Here is a 24909-nt window from a genome sequence, read left to right on the forward strand (position 1 = left end):
TTCATTACACTCCTGGAGGGATCACTATGAATACACTGACACCTGCTGGGCATCCTAATAAATTCTACACAGCAACACATATGATTCCCGTTAGAAATATAGACACATTATAGGCACACACCCATATAGGCTGTTTTACCTGTTGAAATGTATACAGTGTTGCAGATAAACAACTGTTGGAATTTGGCACTGTACAACTTCAGATAATTATAATCTGTATTCCTATTGGTTTCCTTCTAGCCAGTCATGATCCTTGACCATTCCCTCTCCGCCGCCAAATGACGCACCGGGGGACTCTCCAGTAAAGCGGATTAAGGAGACGAAATCTGTCCCGTCAGCGGATTTGAACTGCACGAGGACTCAGATTTCCACAGGGAAAATTATAGTTTATTTATATGTTTATTATTCGAATTTGGCGTTAAGAAACCCCGAACTCTGTAACCCGTCACGTCACCATGGGTATCTCAGAAGTACTTAACAAACTTCGAGATCGCGCAGATAAATTTCTAAATGAGAAAAACATGGTGACAGATTTCCTTGGAAAACTGGAGGAGAAAACGGGAATCAAGAAAAAAATTATTGCCGTAGGTATGTCATTTTTGTGTAGCCTATTCGGAGGACGCATTTGATGTCATGTTAATTTGATGTACATGTTTAAATGCCATTATGTCAAAGGTGGAAACCTGTAGGCTATTAATTCATTGGAAGCCCACATTCGTCGAATGCGCGGCACACTTGTAGTCCTTGCTGTGAACACGAACCGCAGCCAATTGGAAGGCCTATAAGTAGGTTATGCTATGGCGCACAGTTTGGTATTGACCAACAGGTGTGTTTCTTTAGACGCACACTCTTCAGATGTACCTCTACCTACATTGTATAAATTATAAATATTAGATCTACCTAATAATAATATTGTAATGAAAGATTATTTTCATTAGATTTTTACATACATTTTCGAATGGTGCAGTATTATAATTGAACACACTACTGCAATTACCGTATGTAAACAAAAACAACTAAACTTCCTTCAGGTACTTCACTGTCACAAATCCAACCACAGTGCCACGTCTTGGTAGTTTCAGACTGCCCGTTATGTTGAATGATTCATTGTCACCCTCCAGAGGACTTTGGCAAGGCATGGGCCAGGAGTGCGTCCATACCAGTGGGTTGCACTTACTGTATACCGTTCCATGTCACATGTTGGTATTAGCCCTAGACAGCGCCACCATAGAGAGCCATGTGCCCTTGTGCCATGGGTTCAGTTGTGATGATGTAATTACCCGTGCCTGGTGCCCAATGATACCCACATACTTCCGTGAACCCACAGTTGCTTCCAGCAAATTCTCAATACTGTTTTATTCGACAAGGAATGAATCGCTACAAGCATGCACGAGACTAGAGAGTTGTCTCTGGGTGTGGAGGTGAACGAGGAATCAACAATGCCATAGAACAGCTGTAGTCACCTGTAGACGTAAATATGAGAGTAGGCCGATGTAAGTATATCATCACTGGCAAACACGTCCTTTTGTAGATTGGACTATTCTCAAGTTATAATTTCTTAAATGTTTCTTCTGCAGCTGTAACATGGCATTCTCTCTCTCTCGCTCCCTCTCTCTATTTCCCCAGAATTATGAAATCAGTTATGTGTTGCTATCGAGACAATTATGCATTTTGCATGACATTCTAAACGAGACTCCTCTCGCAATTTCCCAGAGACTACTTACATTCTCATGAAGTAGCAGTGCACTGCTTGATTAGGATCTTTGTGCAGTGTAATGTTTGACCTCTCGTCATGTCTCTTGTGTTATCAACAGGTGCAGTGTCTCTGACGGGACTGTATTTGGTGTACGGCTATGGCGCCTCCCTCCTCTGTAACATGATTGGATTTGTGTATCCTGCATATTACTCGTAAGAACAGTAGCAAACTAGCTTTAAAGATATATGTTTAAGCTAGACCGTTTACGTGTTGCCATTTTATGTTATGTAGTACCTTACCTCAATTAGGGCTATGTAATGTTGGGTACTGTTTCCTCTTCCATGTAGAATCAAAGCCATCGAGAGCACAAACAAAGAAGATGACACAAAATGGCTGACCTATTGGGTAGTCTACGGAATCTTCAGTTTGGCAGAATTCTTCTCTGACATCTTCCTCTACTGGTTTCCTTTCTACTATGCTTTCAAGGTAAGGTGATAATCAGATGTGTATCACACAGACGGACTGTGTGCCTTATATCCTAAGCAAACTGAAAACTGCTTCAACTCACTCATTGTGACCAACCGCTGACCTTACAGTTACAATATAATTCAAAATCACTATAGGCTACGGAATATAGCAGCACATAACACTTAATAAGCAATTAACAAGCTATTATACGCTTGCTATACTTAAACATTCATATAATAAATTCACGGTATGCTGTGAAATACCGGTGATCAAACACCTGTATTTATGGTTTATTGGGCTCATGGAGGTGTCATGCTTTGCTTATGTGGTTATGGCAGTATGTGGTGCCCTTCAACATGTGTCAATCATGTTCTTGTTTTTTTCCCTCCCTCTTTGCCAGTGCCTGTTCTTGTTGTGGTGCATGGCCCCCATCACATGGAACGGCTCTCAGATTCTGTACAACCGGGTGGTGCGGCCCTTCTTCCTCAAGCACGAGGCCACCGTGGACAGCATGGTCAATGACCTCAGCGGGAAGGCCATGAACGCAGCCGAGTCCGTCACCAGAGAAGGTACAGGGGCCCCTGACGGCCCAGTCCAGAAACAGCTAGCTCCTAGCCCCAATGCATTTCATGTACACCTTAAAGTGAAGTATTATCTTATTTTCGACTTTCCTAGGGTGTTGTCGTTCCCTACAAACTGTTTTAAAATACGTTAGTAGGTTATTTACCAATGTCCAAAATGTCCTTGTAAGCATGTTTGGAGAATGTACATTGCGTTCGGAAAGTATTCAAACCCCTTCCCTTTTTCCACATTTTGTTACATTCCATCCTTATTCTAAAATTGATTAAATAAATAAAGATCCTCATCAATCTACACACAATACCCCATAATGACAAATTGAAAATAGGTTTTTGCAAATTATAAAAAATAAATAACAGAAATACCTTATTTACATAAGTATTCAGACCCTTTGCTATGAGACTCGAAAATTAAACTTAGGTGCATCCTGTTTCCATTGATCATCCTTGAGATGTTTCTACAACTTGATTGGAGTCCACCTGTGGTAAATTCAATTGATTGGACATGATTTGGAAAGGCACACACCTGTCTATATAAGGTCTCACAGCTGACAGTGGATGTCAGATCAAAAATCAAGCCATGAGGTCGAAGGAATTGTTCGTAAAGCTCCAAGACAGGATTGGGTCGATGCACAGCTCTGGGGAAGGGTACCAAAAAATGTCTGCAGCAGTGAAGGATTCCCAAGAACACAGTGGCCTCCATCATTCTTAAATGGAAGAAGTTTGGAACCACCAAGACTCATCCTAGAGCTGGCCACCCGGCCAACCTGAGCACTCGGGCGAGAAGGGCCTTGTTCAGGGAGGTGACCAAGAGCCCAATGTTTATTCTGACAGAACTCCAGAGTTCCTCTGTGGAGATGGGAGAACCTTCCAGAAGGACAACCATCTCTGCAGCACTCCACTAATCAGGCCTTTATGGTAGAGTGGCCAGACAGAAGCCACTCCTCAGTGAAAGGCACATGACAGCCAACTTGGAGTTTGCCAAAAGGCACCTAAAGAACTCGCAGACCATGAGAAACAAGATTCTCTGGTCTGATGAAACCAAGATTGAACTCTTTGGCCTGAATGCCAAACGTCATGTCTGGAGGAAGCCTGACACCATCCCTACGGTGAAGCATGGTGGTGGCAGCATCATTCTGTGGGGATGTTTTTCAGCAGCAGGGACTAGAAGATTAGTCAGGATCGAGGGAAAGATTAATGGAGCAAAGTACAGAGAGATGCTTAGCGTCAGACCCAAGAAGACTCGAGGCTGTAATCGCTACAAAAGGTCCTTCAACAAAGTACTGAGTAAAGGGTCTGAATATTTATGTAAATATGATATTTCAGTTTCTTATTTTTAATACATTTTCAAACATTTCTAAAAACCTGTTTTTGCTTTGTCGTTATGGTGTATTTATTGTGTGTAGATTTATGAGGGGAAAAAAACAATTGTATACATTTTTGAAAAAGACTGGAACGTAACAAATGTGGAAGAATTCAAGTGGTCTGAATACTTTCCAAATGCACTGTAGCAATCAATGCCAGTGGAAATGGATTATATCATTTTGCGGTCAGTACATTCAAAAGCATGCCCAACAAATATTGTACCTGATTTAGCTGCATAGCTAATTTCCCTCTGAAGTCCCCAAATGGCTTGGTATTTCATTGTATAAATCCTATTAGAGAGCTGTGTGTAACACTGCAACCATATAGATGCGGTAAAGAGGTCAATGGAGTGCTGGCCGTGGGGGATAGAAGGACGCCGTGTTGGTGCAGATTCAGCCAATCAGATCTGACAAAGTGGATATTGGTCAAATCTGTCATGATTGATGTATTGTAACAGGCCCACAATGTGATTACTAAAGTTCGATTAGGATATATTTCTCTGTTTTCGATTGAATAACATTTAGAAGTTATCCCTTTTCAGGTTTAGAAGAAGTGACTGCTAAATGCTAACGCCTGTTCGTATAAGCTGGTAGCATAGCTAGCATACAGATATGGGTGGTGGTAGTCAGTCGTTTTTAACTGTAATGCAGTTGATTGGTGACGATGACATGGAAATGTATTGGGGTTGACGTCCATACGAACATTATACTCCGATTTTTACCTCAACGTAGTGTGAAATGTACATATATAATCAATAGCCTAAATGTAGGCTAATTTTGCTGGGGGCAATGAGGATATTCAGGATCGTTCCCCCACAAGTTTCCATGTAATTTCCATTGTTTTGGTTGAGTATCTTTGAACTCTTTATGGCATCTATTGAGAAAACAATGAGGATATATTTCATGTGCTGTTAGTTATGAGGTCACACCAGTGATGGATTTCATAAACTGGCAAATGGTCCAGCAGGGATTAATGATGTCAACTGAGGTCATAGACAGCTTACAAAAGGTAGATGGCAGGAACCAGGTCAGCTGATATAGAGGTAGCTATTTTCAATCTGTGAAAGAATGCATTCTTACTGTGAAAATAATGCAAAGTATACAGAATAAACAAATTAGCCTAAATATTGCTATCCATTTAAGTTTCAGTAAAAACTGAGATATACTTTTGTGTGTGTGTGTGTGTGTGTCTGTTTGTGTGTGTGCGTGTGTACATGCATGTGTGTTTCAGCCTTGATTGTTTGTATACATCCTTTCCAACTGCTTTTGCAATTTCATGTGCACAGATCGCTTACTTGTTTCTGAAGGAACCTTCATGTATCTTTGTTTGCATGGGGCTTGTCTCTTTCTCTCTTTCCTGTCGTCCCTCAGTCCTTCAATCACTGGTGAAAAACAAGTCTATAGTGCCACAAGCATCAGGGGCCAAAGGCTTACCCAGCACATCAGATGCATCAGGGGCCAAAGGCTTACTCAGCACATCAGAATCAGCTGTATGTAAAACAAACTCTTTATTTCTGTAACAAACTCTTTATTACTTGATTTCCTTTGCCATTAGTTAGTCCCTAATACTGCTCCAGCTAAGCTAATATAGTCTCACTATTAGATTGTTTGCATGTTAACTGTGTGTTGTTTCCCTAGAGTATGTGTTGTCTATATAGTGCCTTCAGAAATTATTCATACCCCTTGACTTATTCCACATTTTGTTGTGTTACAGCCTGAATTCAAAATTGATTAACTAGATTTCTTTCTAACCCATCTACACACCATACCCCATAATGACAAAGTGAAGACAAGTTTTTAGACATTTTTGCAAATGTATAGAAAATGAAATACAGCGATATCTCATTTTCATAAGTCAATACATTTAACATTTTAGACATTTAACAGAGCGACTTACAAAAGCAATTAGGGTTAAGTGCCTTGCTCAAGGGCACTTCGACAGATTTTTCACCTAGTTGGCTCAGGAATTTGAATCAGTGACCTTTCGTTTACTGGCCCAAACTCTTAACCTCTAGGCTACCTGCCGCCCCAATTCTTTATAGAAGCACCTTTTGCAGCGATTACAGCTGTGAGACTTTCTGGGTATGTCTCCATAGCAGCGGGAAGATGTTTCAGAGTGCTGCACTTTTTTTTACCCGTGCTACAGACACCTATATCGGTCTGCTAACAGGACTAGTAAAGGCCCAGAGCACTACTAATATATATTTGTATTCTTTTCATTCCTTTTTAAAAAAGATTTTTCAGGGGGTGCTGCAAAAAAAACTTGAACGAGTAGGTGTGTCCAAACCTTTGACTGGTACTGTATGTCTCTAAGAGCTTTTCATACCTGGATTTTGCAACATTTGCCCATTATTCTTTAAAAAATCATTCAAGCTCTGTCAAATTGGTTGTTGACCATTGCTAAACAAACATTTTCAGGTCTTGCCGTAGATTTTCAAGTAGATTTAAGTCAAAACTGTAACTCGGCCACTCAGAAATATTCATTGATTTCATATAATTTGATTCCCTGTCTTATTGGTCAGAAACTCCAGTGTAGATTTGGCCTTGTGTTTTAGGTTATTGTCCTTTCCTTTCCCAGTGTCTGTTGGAAAGCAGACTGAAACAGGTTGTCCTCTAGGATTTTGCCACAACTATGCTTGAAAATATGGAGAGTGCCCCAAACATAATACTTTGTATTCAGGACAAAAAGTGAATTGCTTTGCCACATTTTTTGCAGTACTACTTTAGTGCCTTGTTGCAAACAGGATACATGCTTTGGAATATTTGTGTTCTGTACAGGCTTCCTTCTTTTCACTCTGTCAATTAGGTTAGTATTGTGGAATAACTACAATGTTGTTGATCCATCCTCATGGTGAAATCCCTGAGCTGTTTCCTTCTTCTCCGGCAATTGAGTTAGGAAGGACGCCTGTATCTTTGTAGTGACTGGGTGTATTGATACACCATCCAAAGTGTAATTAATAACTTCACCATGCTCAAAGGGATATTCAATGTCTGCTTTTTTTTTTACTCATCTGCCAATAGGTGTCCTTCTTTGCGAGGCCTTGGAAAACCTCCATGGGCTTTATGGTTTAACATTTTTTTTTTAATTTCACCTTTATTTAACAAGGTAGGCTAGTTGAGAACAAGTTCTCATTTACAACTGTGACCTGGCCAAGATAAAGCACTGCAGTTCGACACATACAACAACACAGAGTTACACATGGATTAAACAAACATACAGTCAATAATACATTAGGGAAAAAAAGTATAAATACAGTGAGTGCTAATGAGGTAAGATAAGGGAGGTAAGGCAATAAATAGGCCATGGTGGTGAAGTAATTACAATATAGAAATTAAACACTGGAATGGTAGATGTGCAGAAGATTAATGTGCAAGTAGAGATACTGGGGTGCAAAGGAGAAAAATAAATAAATACAGAATGGGGATGAGGTAGTTGGATGGGCTATGTACAGGTGCAGTGATCTGTGAGCTGCTCAGACAGCTGGTGCTTAAAGCTAGTGAGGGAGATATGAGTCTCCAGCTTCAGTGATTTTTGCAGTTCGTTCGAGTCATTGGCAGCAGAGAACTGGAAGGAAAGGCGGCCAAAGGAGGAATTGGCTTTGGGGGTGACCAGTGAGATATACCTGCTGGAGCGCGTGCTACGGGTGGGTGCTGCTATGGTGACCAGTGAACTGAGATAAAGCGGGGCTTTACCTAACAGAGACTTGTAGATGACCTGGAGCCAGTGGGTTTGGCGACAAGTATGAAGCGAGGGCCAGCCAACGAGAGCGTACAGGTCGCAGTGGTGGGTAGAATATGGGGCTTTGGTGACAAAACGGATGGCACTGGTTGAATCTGTGTTTGAAATTCACTGCTCGACTGAGGGACCTTACAGATAATTGTATGTTTGGGGTATAGAGATTCATTAAAAAATCATGCTAAACTCTATTTGCGCTTATTATGTGACTTGTTAAGCACATTTTAATTCTGAACTTATTTAGGCTTGCCTATTCAACCCCTAAACAAAGGGGTTGAATACTTATTGACTCGACATTTCAGCTTTAAATGTTTTCTTAATTTGTAAACATTTTGAAAAACATAATTCCACTTTGACATTATGGGGTATTGTGTGTAGGCCAGTGACAAAAAAATCTACATTTAATCAATTTTAAATTCAGGCTGTAACACAACATAATGTGGGACAAGTCAAGAGGTGTGAATCATTTCTAACCCCTGTTGTAGCCTCTAAGAAACCACTCCTTCATTCTAGTAGCAAGTATCAGCTCTTAGTTTTAATATCTCATTTGATTGCTATTATTTGTCAGAAATAATTCAATGGTTTAATTGAACAACAGAAGATGACAACACAGTGTGATTGAAAGTGCCAACACTATTGAAATGCATGTCATCAAAATAGAATACAGATATGTATTTTATGGAGCATGTGTCAAGCCTCTTACTCACTCTGTGGACCAGTATTTTCTCTCTGGCTGGTAAATGTTGTTGGTGGGATCATTCCCAAGCTGATACTCTGTACAGTCATGTGGAAGTTAATGGGTGCTAACTAACTAATCCCACTCCAATGCAATCTGTAGACAATGGATATTGATAAAGCTGCCATTAGTTATTTTCACATAGTCACTTTCTGCAAGCTTGGAATCTGGGTCTATTGTTTAATTTTGTGAGTGTCTTGTTGGAGGAAATGCAGTAGAAAGCACAGCCTCAACACAAAATAAGCTTTCAAAATGTTTTGTCAGAGATTTTAGCACAGCAACAGATGGCAACGTCTGTAGTTGAGGGCTCTCCTCGCCAACTGTTTTCTCAAGAATGAAAACGAGGATGTAAGTCAGCAAATCCGACTTGTGAGAAGAACACATGGCTGGATTAAAGCTTCTGCTAGGCTTCCCTCCTCTAGACCCACTACAGCAGGCATTACCTGAACTGTGAAAAGAGGTAGTCGACCATCAGCCAATTAGCCGATATTTCAAGGATTCTAAATGTATGCTTCCCACTGCTTTGCGCTTCCCTTTCATAAAATGGTTGTGAAGCTCTTTTGAAAGTAATTCTTCCTCACTGTCGTGTCTGTTCCTATTCCATGGCTATTCAGAAGATTATCAATGAGTTGATCTACACTGAACCCACTGTAGACTAATGGTAAGTCGCTCTGGATAAGAGCGTCTGCTAAATGACATAAATGTAAATGTAAGTGTCACACAGTCACACTGTGTGTGTGTATACAGTATCACTCACTGTATTCACCTGGTCAACCACAAGGTTTTGTGGGCAGTGGGTGAATCTGGTGGCATAGATTTCTATTTGCATAAACCAAGTGCTCTAACCTCCTAAATGAATAGTTAATTACTAAAGTTTGTCAGATGGTTTTAGACTTCCAAATTCATCTCACGTTGTATGAGTCCATGTCCCATGCCATTTGTTGTGTAGATCCAGCGATGCCGTTTTCCCAAATGAATGAGAAAGATATGGGCACCGTCTACTTTCTGTACACTCCCCTCCATGTGTATTTGGACAGGGAAGCAAACGTTGTACATTTCTTCAAGAATCAACGGGAGCATATCATTCATTTATAAGTCCAAAAATGTATGTAACAACTGCAGATTGCCTCTTTATGTGAATTTGTCCAAATACTTATGACTTCCTCAACTGGGGAGGCTAGATGCATGAAGTGCTTTCATTTCTAAATGGTCAAACAGATATGTATCCTCAAATGAAAGGTGACATTCTGTACTGTGGACTCATGTGAAACATTTGATCACAAATCCAAAACGGTGGAGTATAGGACCAAATTTGAAATGGTATCTTCACTGTCCAAAACATATGAAGGGGAGTGTATACTGTGCCTATATTTCTCATGTCATTTTGACATAACTACTTTGAGTGTCTTACATTTTATTTTGTGAACTACGAGCAGCTACGAGTGAAATATGAGCAACTATGAGTGAACTTTGAACAAGTGTATTTCATTATCTTTACAGACCAACAGGTAGAGGCATCCAACCAAGACAAGTCTCAGTGATGGTACTACTGATGACAGCAAACCAAACCATGCCAGATTCACAGGAAAGACTTCGGGTTGACTTGCAAACTGCTGAACCACTAATACTTATGATTGGAAAACAATGACACAAGTCTGACAGAGATTGGGATACCATTACACAGGCAGATAACGGGACAGGAAAAAAAAATAACCAAGGTAAAATTCTGCTTTATATCGACCAAAACCATTGCAACTGAAAAACACTTCCCATCCGCAAGGTTGTGGGGTGGTTAGTTGAATGGTATGCAACGTCTGATATTTTGACCTTCTCATCACCTGATTAGAGTAACTGAATTTAACTGATCTTTGGTTTACAATCAATGCAGTGTCCTTGTCCGCAGGAGTGTGTGGGCTCATTGCTTCAACAATAGCCCACAGTGTTCTGGTCTTGGACTTCATTGCTTTAGTTTTCACCGTTGTTCTTTGTTTCTTTTTGGACATGTTTTTCTCTCTTTGTGTCTTGTAACAGTTTTGTATAGTCGGATCTAGGCCATATGAAAATGAAATTGACGCATACCTCTACTGTAAGTTAGAAATACATTGGGTCTTAGAATCCTAGTGATATTGTCCAATGGTAAATACTAGTACTGTGTATTTAACCAATCATTTAAGTTGAAGGAAAAAGGGTAATAAATGGTACGTCATGAGTTATGCAATTAAGTTATTTCAAAAACATTCCTTTATTCCTTTTATTATACATGTACACATGTTGTACTCTCAAAAGGACGTAAAGTAAGTTGTACCTTGTGTATCAATAAAAGTGTCCCCTTCTTATTCAGTGTATTGCTTGTCATTATGATGATCACTGATTCTTTGGCATGGATCAAAGGAACTAATGCCGTGTTCAAAGCAACTGGGAACTCTGAAAAATACGAGACAAATCATGACGTCAGTGATCTTCCGGTTGATGAGTCAGAGCTCTAAAAAGAATTGTGTGAATTGTTTGCTGTAAAAGACTGTGTGATACCCTCTATATGCAATATTCCAGTCAAGGAAAAAGTAACATACCTTGGGATTACCATATCTAAGGATCAACAGGAAAGATGCTCATTAAATTGTATACCTATTATTAGTTGAACCATTGGTTGCAGAGGGATTTATCCTTGAAAGGTTGAGTATTGCTTTCTAAAGCTGAAGGTATCTCCAGACTTACTTATGCAGCCCAGTCCTTATATCTTGACAACAAAATAGGTAAAGCAGTTGACCCGGTGCTTTTCAACTTCATCTGGAAAAATCGTACACATTATATTAGGAAATCTGTCGTTATGAACTCATATGAATATGGCGGTCTCAATTTTTTTGATTTTCCTACTTTGAATAATAAAATAAATAAGATAAATTGGACTAAACATTTTTTAAAGAATCCAACTTAAATTTGGAATTTCATCCTTCATTATATCTTTTCCTGTTTTGGTGGCCTCAATTTGTTACTTTGTAACTGTAACATTGATAAGATTCCTGCAAAATGATATGCTTTTCATAGAGAAGTATTCTTAGCGTGGTCGTTAATATATAAACAATTTTTCCCCGCATAGGTATTTCATTTGGAACAATAAGGACATTTTGTATAGAAAACTGGTTCAATAATCATATCCTGCTGGTGAGTCAACTTTTTAATGCAGAAGGATTGTCACTCAATTATGAGGAATTTTTATCTCGTTACAATATCCCTGTAACACCTAGAGAGTTCGCCATAGTCTTTGATGCTATTCCATCTGGAACCCTCATGTAATTTAGAGGGGTAGCCAGACCTCACCTTCTTGACCTACCCTCACTTAATCCAGTTGACTCACCAATAGGGAAAATATGTTTCTCCTTCCTCCCTCAGAACAACAGATCTATACGTGCTTTATTTCAAAGGGATATTGTCTCCATTCCTTATGTCACAAGTTACTGGAATACATTGGTCACTAATATCTGTTGGAAAAAAGTCTGGTTATTACCACACAAATACTTGCTTGTTAACAAGGTCAATGAGGTCTCTTTCAGAATGATCCATAAGTATAACCCTGCGAATCATTACCTGAAGAAACTCAAAAAAGACATTAACATTGATTGTACTTTTGTGTTGAGCATCCAGAAACAGTTTCACATTTACTTTGGCATTGTCTACATGTAAAACAATTATGGAAAGATATTCAGTTTTATAATTGTTAATATTCTTCATGACTTTTGTTATGGGAGAATGTACTGCTCGGTTTCCTTAACCATAATAAAGATAAAGAAACACTTTTACCTCAAATATAATTGTGCTAATGGAAAAATGTCATATTCATAAATGTAAATTCTCTAATAAAAAAAACATTTCCGTGTTTTCTATAAGGAATTCGAGAAGTACAATAAGACCATTCAACATTCTTCTAATAAGGAAGTTGTTAAAACAATCAATGTGTGTGCTTCTTTTAAGGTCTTTGTATAATCTGTAATTTGCTGTACCCCCTAGCATGTTATCATTGTCTATTTATGTACTTCTTGTATGTATAGAGACTATTCTACATTATATATATATATTTTAAAAGAGCCCCCGAGTTGAAAGACCGTTCAAATCGATGTTTTCCGGTCGGAGCTTGTTTCTTTCTGAGTTCCCAGTTGTTTTGACCGCACTGAAATCGGCAGTACGAGAGTTTTGAACGCGGCGTCTGCTTGTCAGAACTAGAAAATCGGAAATGTCCGACATTTCCTAGTTCCGATTAGCGCCTGAACTCGGCAAAAGCATTTTAGAGGAAAGGGTGCTCTCTAGTCGTCATCGTCATTATTGGTTCAACCCCAATCAAAAACGGCTTCTAAATTGCACGAGGGCAATAAATACAATTGAATGTATTATTATTATGAATTAATGTGTTTCTTGATAAAAACATAGGATTAAAAATACAGCGAACAAGGTAAAAAATAAAATATGAGCAATGACGTGTCTGTCTCACACGAATGACGTGTCAATTTCAGCTCCACGCACAATCCGTTGTTTTGCCTCTACCTTTGTAGCTAGCTAGCTATGAATATTGTTTCAAGTTATGTTGTATGTAGAGTTAGCGACGTTTGCCCGACAGCTTGGTGAAATTGCACCGTAGAAAGTCTTCAGTTAGCTACCAACAGAGAAGTGGTACGTTTAGAAGACCCCGCAACACCATTGGCTTGCTTAGAAGATCTGACAACAGGACTCTGATGCAAACTGTTTCGTAGCTAGCTACATGTATAGACATAATATTCCACGGTATCATTATTCCATATAGTACGCACTGCAGAATGAATATCAGCATGGGTGCCAAAAATAAGAAGCGAGTGGTACTTCCAAGTCGACCAGATCCGCCCACTGTGGAGCAAATTCTTGAGGACATCAACAGAGCCTTTTCAAATGATCCAGTCTTCAGCGTCCTGGAAGGTGGCAACCAAGGTACGCACTAAGCGCCTTTGAATCAGGGTTGTATTCATTCGTTGCAAAATATTTTACAACGAAAACGAGTTTCTATAGGACAAATTCGGTTAGGTCACTTCCCGTTTCGTTCCGTTTGCTTTCGTTTAGTTCCTAGAGTAAACGGCAAAGAATCCTACGAATGAAAACACCCCAGTTCATCAGTCAAACAGGTGGCAAGTCATTAAAGGTAGGCTCAGTGAAATTACGTTGCCACGAGTAGTATCAAAACAGCGAGGAAAGGTTGAACCTCGCGCTTCACAGTTGTTTCGGAAATTTACCAACTATGTATACATTCTGCATCTACATCATCGCTGAGTCTACCTTTAAGTAGCCTGTTCATTGCCATGGTAGCCTGCCTTATTACTGTGAATTCAAACAGACACTTTCACTTTATTTCACCTAATGTAATGTTGAACTTTCAGCAAATGGTCTTCTTGATTAGACAGCCTGTATGCTGTAACAAACCTATAGAACTAAACTGGATGTTGTCCCCTTCCACAGATGCCAAGAGGGGGTCCTCAGACAATGAAGCAGAGACAAAGTACCTTCAGAGCCGCAGGTACTTGGAGATGAACGAGCGGCTTCAGGAGGTTAGAGGTGAACTTGTACAGCAGAGGGAGGAACTGTGGGTGGCCAAAGAGCAGTTGGAGATCAGTGTTGCCGAGGTCAAAGGGAGAGCCCTCTGACCAGTCTTCACTCACAACTCAGGGCTGGGGGAGCACATTACCTCAGCTTAAACAGATTAATCAGGAATGAACTTGGCTTCCTTGAGTCATGCCACCTCAATCTCGCAGAGGAGGGTCTCATAGCAGAAAATAGAAATTGGACATAACAGATTGTTGTTCCGAATCATTGTTGGAGTTGAAAATTGTCTCCATAAATTGGTGTGACTTTTCACGAAATGTTAACGCAAATTAGTTATGTGTATTGTCTACATGTTCTATAATGACAATTAATAAAATAATTATTTGTGAACAAATATAACTTGGTTTTTAATGTTCAATCACACTGACATGTGCAGGAGTCAGGCTACGGCTCATACGAATGTTATATTTGAACTTAAAGGTCATTCTGTAGTTAATACAATGATTAAGTACATGTCAGTGTAGACTATATATTTGTTTATCTTAATTAGCTCAGAAAACTGTCAGGCTATGTCCACATTTCATTGGCATGAATGCATGTTTAGTCGATATAATTGAAAGCTCATATTATATTGCTTTGATATATTCAAGAAAAAGTCAAATGAAGCTTTAAGTCAGCCAGGTAAATGATACACGTCCACAATTTATTTGATGAGAAAATGTATTATGATGACTTTCATTCCTTGGCCTATATCACATGGTACCATTTGCCTATGGCCCTGTTCATACATGGCATGAGATTTCTTCTACCCCATAACTGATCTGCTATAATCCTTCTTTCCTTTCACCCCATGGTCCAACTTAATTTAGCCTATCCTAGTTGTAGCAAAGTGAGTAATATCAAAATGACACTGGTCTCACAGGATACCTAATTGCTAATACAGTATTCCAATTCCGAGTCATGGCCGATCCAAATCGGCTTTCTGTTCCACCTTGGGAGGGGATTTCACTAGACTCGTTCACAAATCTTTCCGGTGCGTTCAAGCATTGAATCTAACTTTACGTAATTTAATGCCAGGTATAAACAGGGTCTATGACATTCATGGTGTACAACCTTGGATCTTTTAATCTGATTCGTAACATACATTATACAACATTTCCGTTGTAAGAACCTTTACAAAAGATTTCAAGAATACTGTCTTGATCTTTGACAACTTTCCTATGTACTCCATTGTCACTACTAGTCTTTAAGGGCTGTTTATACATTATCAATGGCCATTGTGACAAAGGGGCTTGGTTCATTGCATTACTCAAATGCTTTGGAAATGTTACCAGACTCAATTTAACATTGTACATTAAATGAGAATAAACAGCTCTTAAATTCCATGGAAATCACGCCAGATTAGTTTCATTTCTGTCAAGCACTTCTCTCAATCGAGTTGTCTTGGTTACATCTCTTAGTTAAGAGAACATATGAACAGATGATGTTACAACTACAGAGAATATGCATTTTTATTTCTAAGGTCTTTATGCTCGAGTTCTTTGACCTATCACTACTGACAGCTAGACGTTTAAGCGGATATTAACACATTTCTGTAAATATTTCTACAGAATAATTTCTGTACGTGTACTCTTGTGTAGAACCCAACAGTTGTTTCTTAACGACCATTATCCACCTTCAAGTTAATTTTAGTTCAACATCTACAATATTAACAGGTGTAATACAGGTGTATTTAGCATGCTGTAAGGAGCAACACAAAGAGGTGTTTTTGCTCACTGGGAAGCTTATAGAGTTCTACTGCATGTCTGCACCAATGTTCCCTCAATTTTTTTGGTGCGCTGCGCAAATCAAATTTTAGGTCTTGTGAGCGGAAACTTGAATGTTGTGAGAATTTTGTCCATCTTCCGGCGTGTGTTTACAGTTTTAGACAGTAACCAATAGGCTATTGTGGCTATTTGAGCATAATGTAGGCCTACCAACAAAACCAATGGCGCAAATCACATAACATTCACATGGAAATAGCTTTTGATTTCTATGAAATAGCCTACAGTAGCCTATATGTTCAATGCAGGCCTACATTGCATGAGACTTTTTTAAAAACGTTTTTACATTATGAAGGGCTTGACATTAATTCATTTTTTTTTTACTTATTCTGTAACACCATGGATAAAACAGGTGACTGTAAATTGCATCGTATTGTGTTATATGATGCAAGAAACCACTTTACAAAATTCAATTAATTATTATTACCATACAGCGACTTAGACCGTGTAGGCTACCCCTCTTCCTATTGGTTTATGTGCATATTCATGCCTGTCTCAAAATACAACACAGCCCCTTTAATTAAAACCTGACAGGCTTTTCAAATAAAGCTTGAAATGTAGCCTACACGTTTTGTGCTCTTGTATGAAGCAGTAACTCTCCATTGCTGAACTATAATTATCTATAACTGGGCTAAAAACTCGCTAACTAGCAAAGAATATCAACAAATGTCCACTCGCGCGGCTCTGATCTGAAAAGCGCATTCACTCGCGGGTGATTGACAGACCGCTCGTGGGCTACACCGGCCAATAGAAATCTACTCCGTTGCGCTCTGGCTCTGCCTACAACAAAATCACACACGGAGATGATATAATGTTGATTCGATCACAGAAAATGTTGCTCTATATAATGTGAACTCAGTGAAGTTCAAACTCTTGAATCTCTGAGCCACCTGGCTTTTTTTTCTGCGTGGCAGTCCTGGAGGAGGTGCACGGCTGCGCATGCGCTCAGTTTAGAGGGAACATTGGTCTGCATGCATTTACAATACCGCTTTTAAGACAGAATACACATAACATAGTGTTCCAGCAGTGCTGATTATTTAACGTTAACTATTGGCAATAATAATTCCTGCAGTGGTTCTAAAGTGAAGGCTAACAGTGTGGTATCCTCAGTAGTAAATAGTGTGGCAAAGGCGAAGCAGTAACATGTGGGTACATAGTAAATACTTTACATAATATTATGTCCATATTTTGACGTATTTCAAGTCTTTTTCAAATAAGTTTGGAGCCACAGTAGTACCTTTTCAAAAACACACAAGTCTTCCAGCTGGGTTTTCACTCAATGATTTGCATATTGTTTTTCAATAATGGTTGTTCCTTCATTTTGATGATGGTGCTGTATGTCTTGAAATCCACAGACAATTGTATTTTTTGTATGTTGTCATGTCTACACTAATCTTCTAACAAGCAATGGTTTATATACAAATACAAAAAGTACAAAAATGTGCATTTTGTATGAGATTAGGCTACTCTCCGTAACTCCTCTCTAAATATAGGATAGTGTTATTCTATCCAATGAAGTCCTGTCTTAATGCATACATCCAACTTGTATGAATGACATGTGGGATCAGATGATTTGAAATGACAAGTGTTCTTTTTTGAAGACATGTTTCTGATGCAGTGAGGAAAAAGAAGGTTCAATACCCGAGGTAAAAGGATTGATATACACAAGTATTTGTGTTAGTTTCAATCAGGAACACAGTAGGATTTTTCTCATCTCAATTGTACAGAATTACATACGGTACTACGTAGTAGGTACTAGGCTTCAAATTTTTCACATGACTTCTCATTGATTGTTGTTGCTTGGCTCTGTGCGTCTTGCAGGCAGCAGGCCATGGGGCTGGGTATGTAGTTGAATGGGGTGACCCGAACTGCCTTGCTGGGGGAGCTCTGACGGAAATGGCCAACGCCACCTGTGTGAGTTTCCACAGAGTGAGTGTTTCCAGAGGATGCTGTGCTGTAACTCTTTAGGGATCCATCAGAGTCTCCATCTTGGCCGGAGCCAATGCTGATCTTTCTAAGGAGGGCTAGTCTCGCTGCCTCCTCTGAGATGATTGGAGCTGTCTCAACAGTTGGAGAAGTGCTTGAGTTGGTCTTGTTGGACGAGAAATCCTCTGTTTGGACTGTAGCGTCGCTCGTCTTTCTTGACTTAAGTAAAATGGTCGTCAGTTTCCTTGGCAGTGCTGGTGGTTTTGGTTTTGGCCCTTCAGGAACAGGCAACAGAGGCAATGCAGTAGATGGCAGAGTGCTCTTCAAGATTTGAGGCACATCCTCATCCCGAATCCTCCTCCAGGTGACTCTGTCATTGAGGTGTGATCCAGTTCTCTGCTGCTTCTTCTTTGTATCGTCCTCACTCTTGGCTCGCCCACTTGAGTCAGAGGACGAGGAGCGGAGGGAGGAGCGGCTGGTTACTCTGCTTAGTATGTTTATGCTGGGCGATGAGGAATGGCGCTTGATGTTGTCTCTTGCCTGCTGCTTGGTTGCAGAGACGTTTCTCGGAGGTACCCTACAGGGACTCTCTGAGCTGGTTCTCCTGGCTGGACGCCTTGTTGAGAGGTCTCGGTCACTAGAGCAGGCTCTGGACAGAGTCACGGTCTGCCTTTGAAGCCCCTGCTCCTGCATTGGCTCTTGCCTTTGCCCGGGGCCCTTTCCTTGCATCCTTCTTGGTCCCTGAGCAACTGCCTTTAGCTCTTGGCATCGAGATGAGCATAGGAAGACTGCAGGAGCACCTGGAATTGCTTTTCTGGGCGATACGTGCTGCGAGGTAGGCACAGAGCGTGAGGACGAAACGTCACGTCTCATTCTTGTCTTCGATTCCTTGATAAAGGTCAATTGCCTCAGGAACCCATTGCGGTCAGACTCGCTGCTGCTTGAATGGGTAGATGTCATGCGGACTAAGTCAAAACGATTGGCTGGAGGGATCATTTTCCCAGCCACCTGACTGTTTTGTCTGCTAATACTTGTGGGTTGATTGGTTACCAATGGCGATAGAGTTCTGGACTGTCTTGCTGCATTCTGCATGAAGGGTATTCGGACGGGTGACTTCTGTGTTTTGTGTCCTGGAGATATTGGGCTCTGATTTGAAGGAACAGTGGAACGTCCCTTCCTTTCAGGTGGACTACTTGCTGGTGTGGTATCTTTATGGGGAACAAATTTACTTGTTTGTGAGGGGGAGATTATTTTCTTCTGTGGCTGTCTCGATGGAGTAGAGCTTTGAGATGATCCAGAGGATGAGCTCTTTGGTATCCTCGGAGGCGGGGTTGAGCTTCTTTTCGGCAAACACCACTGTGTGGAGTCCAGGGGTTGTCCCAAACGGTGGAGACTCTTTGACCTCTGTTGAGCAAGGTTTGGATTCTTTGGCGCATCTGTTTTGGGGGATTCTTTATTAGGAGGCGGCCTTTGCGAAAGATTTGTCTCTTTCTTAGGCGTGTATGTCACTGTTCTACCTCTGAAGACCACTGGCAGATTTGGAACTGGTTTACGTTGGTTAAAGTCCAGTGGTTTGTTTGCTTTTTTGTCTTTAAAGATCTTCTTTTCTTTAGGCGTAAAGCTAGATCCAGACATAAATGAGAGGACAGATTCAGTCTCTTCAGAGGAATGTTCTTGAGACTTTGATGCTTGTAACCTCGTGACAACAGAATTAGCACCTTCTTGTATTACTCTCCATTCAACACTGTTGAGGTCTGAGTCTTTGTCAGATGCTATATCGTCACTGTCAAAGTCTTGTTCATTGTTCCATCCACCGGACACTTTCTGCATGTCGTTTCTTTGTTTCTGCTTCTTCTCTGCTTTCTTTCTTGCAGAGAGCTTCTTCCTCTGCTTGGGCATTGCAGATGTTATACATTTTTGCAGAAGATCATCCTCTGAATCCATACTGACTGAGCTTGGTGAGCTTTGTTCCTCATACTGATTGTGGATGTGCATTGGTCTTGTTTGTTGGACCTGGTTAGATATCTTGTTGTGTTTGTTTTTCACCCATACTTGCTGGGATTTTGATTGGTGTTCCTCAAATTCTGCATCACTCAAAGAGCTAAGAGATGAACTAAGAGAGTAACATGGGGGTGTTTCCTCCATGATTAGTTTGTGCTTGATCCTATTAAAGCCTTTGGGTCTTATCTGGGAATTGTCAATCCGACCAATATTAGTCATACTTCGGGAGAGAGTGTTTCTGCTGGACTCTCTCATCTGTTTTCTCCCTGTCCTTTTCATCACTCCCTCCTCTTTGTCTGTCTGGTCATCATTCAAGCAGTAAATGGCTTCCCCTGAAGGTATTGGATGGTGCATGGACTGAAAAGCCTTATTTCCCTCTAGTGCTCTCTGATTTTGGTTTCCTTCTGTGTTTGGCTTTATGATGGGTAGATCCAGTTTCCTTGTCAGGACCTGTCCATGCTTTTGTCTTTGTTGATTGGGTGATTGATCACGGTTTCTCTGATTAGCCACTCTATCAGCCACTTCTTTGCTTTGCATCAGTACTCTTTGAGTGGGAATGACATGTTTGATTGACCTGTTCATTTGATTGACTGGTATGTCAGGCTGACTGGTAATTTTAGTGGGCTTGTGGAAGTGCGAGAAAACCCGAAGGTCTTCAATTCTCTTTGCCTCTTGATCCAACAATTCCTGTTTGTTCATACTTCTAACCTTCCAATCTTTTGCCCCCTTGTCCCTCACTGGGTACTGAAGTGTTTCGTCACTTAACGATGTCGTGCTGGAAAAGTTGACAGGGGTGCCCTCAGCAGAATCAGTGTATGATGAATCATCAAGATATAAGTCCTTTTGTTGCATCACAATCCTTCTCCCTGAGCACATTTGATTGGCATTGTTAGGAACCATCATATAAACAGGTATAGGTTTTCTGGTTTGGGAGTTTAGAACATGGGTGGGTAAAGTGGAGATCAGGGAGGGCATTACTTTCCTGAACTTGGAGGGCATTGCTGAATTGATGCATTCTTTGAGAATTTCTATATCATCATCTGAATTGCCCTCACTATATCTCTCCCCTTGGTCCATAAAAGAAGGATGCTCATTGTCATCTCTATCTCCATGAGCCCTTGGGAATGATGGATTGTTGTCCTTTTGCTGGAGTAAGGGAGTCAATTTCAGTTCCACATCCTTCTGAATGTAGTGCTCGTGAAGAGGTAGAGCACTCAAGCTGGAGGCACATGAAAAGTTCTCTGTGGGTTTTTCCACTGTAAAGTAGATCATGGTGTCCAAATCTGGAGGTAAGTTGATCCTTTCCTTAAGGTCTGCAATTTCCATGAACTTGCGTAAGCTGCTTTCCCACTGCCCTGCTGTCCCAGCATTTTGGGTTTCTGGTCCATTTGATTCAGCAAAGCATGGGGTTTTGCTTCGACTGGGGGGCATGGTTTGCCCTGGACTGTCAGGAAGATCACTTGGACTTATGGTTCCACTGATCATTCCGCTGCATGGATCACTAAGTATGGAGCTGGCAATTGAATGAGACTCAAAGCTACCCAGTGAGCTGACTGAGCTACAACGGCTCATCACAAGTGGGGTCTCATGGATGTAGTTCTCTGATGAACTTGAAGGTGATCTGTCCTCAAGTATGCCTGGTGATACACCCCTGAGGAACACCTTTTCACGTTTGGTGGGGCAGGGAATTTCAATAGGATCAGACCCAATGCTCAGACAGGTTTTTGAATCAGTGACTAGCAGTTGGCTATCACTTAAATCCTCCAGGGTCTCATTCTCCTCCTCCCTATTGACCAGATCCCCATCTTCCATTTCAATGATCTCAAGTGATGAGTCACTCTCCAACTCATTTTCACTTTGACTCTGTCCGTCAAGAGCTCCATCACCAGAGGAGAGGGAGGACAGGGAACTGCAACGGGAGAAACATATTGGTGTGTTCTCCACTGAATACTTCTGCAGTGTCTCCATTGGGCCAATGGTTGGACTTCTAGCAGAGCTCATTGGAGAAAACTTGCCTAAACTCCCTCCAGTCATCACAGTTGGGACCCAGGCTTGTCTCCTCATTGCTTGAGCTGCCTGCACATTGATGGCACTTTTTGCAACACCAAACTTAGTGACACTTTGAATTAGAGGGACATGTTGGTAGGAAGGGGACAGCTTTATGGAAGTCATGCTGACATCAGAAGAGAGTTTAGTTGATGCACTAGCTGGTGTGTGCGGGGGCAGCTCTTGGCTCTTCTCTGTTTCTGTGCTATTTAGTTCAAGCAATTGAACCTCTTTGTTGTCCACAGAATCTCTCTCTGGCACATCGATCGGACTTGTCGCATTGAGAACATGAGCTCTGATGTTAAGATATTCTTGATGGGCCACCTTAAGATCAAGCTTGTTAGGTCGTCTTTGAGCTGTTGCTGATCTCGCTGAGGGCCTAATCTGGTCCTTGCTACCACAATAGCCATCACTGGTACTGCCACTGTTGAGACTGTCAGTGGACAAACTTGCATGGGTGGTTTTGAGACGTAAGAGAGCATAGGCTCTGTTTAGACGTTCTCTGTGTGCAAAGCTGCTGGTATCAGAGAGGCGGCAGGGGGAGCATGACTTGGCCCGGGCCTCATGGAGTTCATCTGATCCATAAGGCCAGTCTGCGAAATGGTCCTCTGAGCTAAGGCTGAAGCTGTCCTCCGAAGATGTATGCATGGTAATGTCCTCCACGAGCTTATCAATCTTGGCCACAGTGTTGGTGATCTTTTTTGCTAATTTTCCTGCTGCAACAGACACCTCGTCTTCTGGAGGCGCTAGCCTCTTATCCTCTGTCTGTGGTGGCTCCACGTCTCTCTCCGGTTCACTGTCCTTCTTGCGAGGCTGGTTTTGAAGAAAGTTGGAATTGGTCAGGAACATGGAGAGCATGGAGAAACTCCCTGTATCCAGACTACTGGAAACATTAGGGGCCTCATCATCGTCAAAGCAGCCTGAGTCAGATGCATAATCCTTTGCCAGGCTCTCGATATGCCGCAGCGGCTTGTTGATGCTTGGATGCTTGGGGCTGCTTTGTTTTTCAATGGAATCAAATGTTTCAGCAAGGTGCTTTGCATCGAGCTCAGCCTCCAGTGCTTTCTGCTTCCTCATGTAGAGCGAGGGCATGCAGGAACCAGGGGATATGACCGCAGCATCCTTATACTTGAGGGGCCGATTCGTGAGCAGGTTCCGTAGAGCTGCGGCACTTCCCATGGCTATCATTTTGTGCTTGGAGTGGATGAGGTTGCGCAACATGCTGACTGCTCCCAGGTCCCACAGCAGCTCCTGGTCCTTGGGACTGCGGGCAGAGAGGTTCCAGAGGGTCCCACAAGCGTTGCTCACAATCGTCAGGCTGTGAGAGCGCAGGTGCTGAAGCAACGTTTGGAGGCAGTTGTGGTCCCTGAGGATTTGTCTGAATTGAAAGAGAAAAAAATCCTTATTCAAGCATGTTAGAATGAATTTTGTGGATATTTACAGTTGAAGTCGGAAGATTACATACACTCAGGTTGGAGTCATTAAAACTCGTTTTTCAACCACTACACACATTTCTTGTTAACAAACTATAGTTTTGGCAAGTCGGTTAGGACATCTACTTTGTGCATGACGCAAGTAATTTTTCCAACAATTGTTTACAGACAGATTATTTCACTTATAATTCACTGTATCACAATTCCAGTGGGTCAGAAGTTTACATACACTAAGTAGAATGTGCCTTTAAACAGCTTGGAAAATTCCAGAAAATTATGTCATGGCTTTAGAAGCTTCTGATAGGCTAATTGACATCGTTTGAGTCAATTGGAGGTGCACCTGTGGATGTATTTCAAGGCCTACCTTCAAACTCAGTGCCTCTTTGCTTGACATCATGGGAAAAGCAAAATAAATCCGCCAAGACCTCAGAAACATATTGGAGACCTCCACAAGTCTGTTTCATCCTTGGGAGAAATTTCCAAACGCCTGAAGGTACCACGTTCATCTGTACAAACAACAGTACGCAAGTATAAACACCATGGGACCATGCAGCCGTCATACCGCTCAGGAAGGATTTGTGTTCTGTCTCCTAGAGATGAACGTACTTTGGTGCGAAAAGTGCAAATCAATCCCAGAACAACAGCAAAGGACCTTGTGAAGATGCTGGAGGAAACGGGTTCAAAAGTATCTACATCCACAGTAAAACGAGTCATATATCGACGTAACCTGAGAAGCCGCTCAGCAAGGCAGAAGCCACTGCTCCAAAACCTCCATAAAAAAGCCAGACTACTGCACATGGGGACAAAGATCGTACTTTTTGGAGAAATGTCCTCTGGTTTGATGAAACAAAAGTAGAACTGTTTGGCCATAATGACCATGTTATGTTTGTAGGAAAAAGGGGGAGGCTTGCAAGCCGAAGAACACCATCCCAACCGGGAAGCACGGGGATGGCAGCATCATGTTGTGGGGGTGCTTTGCTGCAGGAGGGTCTGATGCACTTCACAAAATAGATGGCATCATGAAGAGGGAAAGTTATGTGGGTATATTGAAGCAACATCTCAAGACATCGGTCAAGAAGTTAAAGCTTGTTCGCAAATGGGTCTTCCAAATGGACAATGACAACAAGCATACTTCCAAAGTTGTGGCAAAATGGCTTAAGGACAACAAAGACAAGGTATTGGAGTGGTCATCACAAAGCCCTGACCTCAATCCCATAGAAAATTTGTGGGCAGAACTTAAAAAGCGTGTGCGAGCAAGGAGGCCTACAAACCTGACTCAGTTACACCAGCTCTGTCAGGAGGAATGGGCCAAAATTCACCCAACTTATTGTGGGAAGCTTTTGGAAGGCTACCCGAAACGTTTGACCCAAGTTTTTAAACAATTTAAAGGCAATGCTCCCAAATACTAATTGAGTGTATGTGAACTTCTGACCCACTGGGAATGTGATGAAAGAAATAAAAGCTCAAATAAATCATTCTCTCTACTACATTCTGACATTTCACATTCCTAAAATAAAGTGGTGATCCTAACTGACCTAAAACA

The 24909-nt window shown here is 41.2% G+C and overlaps 3 protein-coding genes across 8 annotated transcripts in view; 2 read left to right on the forward strand and 1 right to left on the reverse strand.

The window, feature by feature from the left end:
- The first annotated feature begins 229 nt into the window (after positions 1–229).
- Positions 230–11211, forward strand: LOC115158075 (receptor expression-enhancing protein 6-like). Of its 6 annotated transcripts, none has more exons than XM_029706576.1 (7): positions 230–588; positions 1815–1908; positions 2044–2182; positions 2565–2733; positions 5478–5596; positions 9193–9239; positions 10079–11211. In XM_029706576.1, the coding sequence occupies exons 1-6, from the start codon at positions 456–458 to the stop codon at positions 9235–9237; spliced, it is 699 nt and encodes a 232-aa protein (XP_029562436.1). In that variant the 5' UTR covers positions 230–455; the 3' UTR covers positions 9238–9239; positions 10079–11211. The 6 variants fall into 6 exon arrangements, with proteins under 6 accessions (XP_029562436.1, XP_029562437.1, XP_029562438.1 ...); XM_029706577.1 differs by having other exon boundaries at positions 9196–9239; XM_029706579.1 differs by lacking the exon at positions 230–588 and adding an exon at positions 1334–1493.
- A 1844-nt stretch (positions 11212–13055) lies between these two features.
- On the forward strand, positions 13056–14533 carry c22h19orf25 (chromosome 22 C19orf25 homolog). The gene is made up of 2 exons (XM_029706583.1): positions 13056–13531; positions 14054–14533. The coding sequence occupies exons 1-2, from the start codon at positions 13384–13386 to the stop codon at positions 14236–14238; spliced, it is 333 nt and encodes a 110-aa protein (XP_029562443.1). The 5' UTR covers positions 13056–13383; the 3' UTR covers positions 14239–14533.
- A 1682-nt stretch (positions 14534–16215) lies between these two features.
- Positions 16216–24909, reverse strand: part of apc2 (APC regulator of WNT signaling pathway 2) — a 34807-nt gene continuing 26113 nt past the window's right edge. Inside the window, exon 15 of the mRNA XM_029706584.1 lies at positions 16216–23311. Within this exon, the coding sequence (XP_029562444.1) occupies positions 17716–23311 (5596 nt within the window). The 3' untranslated portion in view covers positions 16216–17715. The remainder of the gene's footprint in view (positions 23312–24909) is intronic.

The sequence above is a fragment of the Salmo trutta genome, chromosome 22 (genome assembly GCF_901001165.1).
Source record: "Salmo trutta chromosome 22, fSalTru1.1, whole genome shotgun sequence".
In the NCBI taxonomy this organism is placed as follows: Eukaryota; Metazoa; Chordata; class Actinopteri; order Salmoniformes; family Salmonidae; genus Salmo; species Salmo trutta.

What these genes read in the sequence shown, in the direction of transcription:
- LOC115158075 (XM_029706576.1), top strand. Translation starts at nt 456, where the DNA reads ATGGGTATCTCAGAAGTACTTAACAAACTTCGAGATCGCGCAGATAAA. An exon ending in CGAGTCCGTCACCAGAGAAG is followed by an intron (nt 2,734 to 5,477) that starts GTACAGGGGCCC and finishes GTCGTCCCTCAG; the next exon opens with TCCTTCAATCACTGGTGAAA. An exon ending in TCAGCACATCAGAATCAGCT is followed by an intron (nt 5,597 to 9,192) that starts GTATGTAAAACA and finishes ATGGCTATTCAG; the next exon opens with AAGATTATCAATGAGTTGAT.
- c22h19orf25 (XM_029706583.1), top strand. Translation starts at nt 13,384, where the DNA reads ATGAATATCAGCATGGGTGCCAAAAATAAGAAGCGAGTGGTACTTCCA. An exon ending in CCTGGAAGGTGGCAACCAAG is followed by an intron (nt 13,532 to 14,053) that starts GTACGCACTAAG and finishes CCCCTTCCACAG; the next exon opens with ATGCCAAGAGGGGGTCCTCA.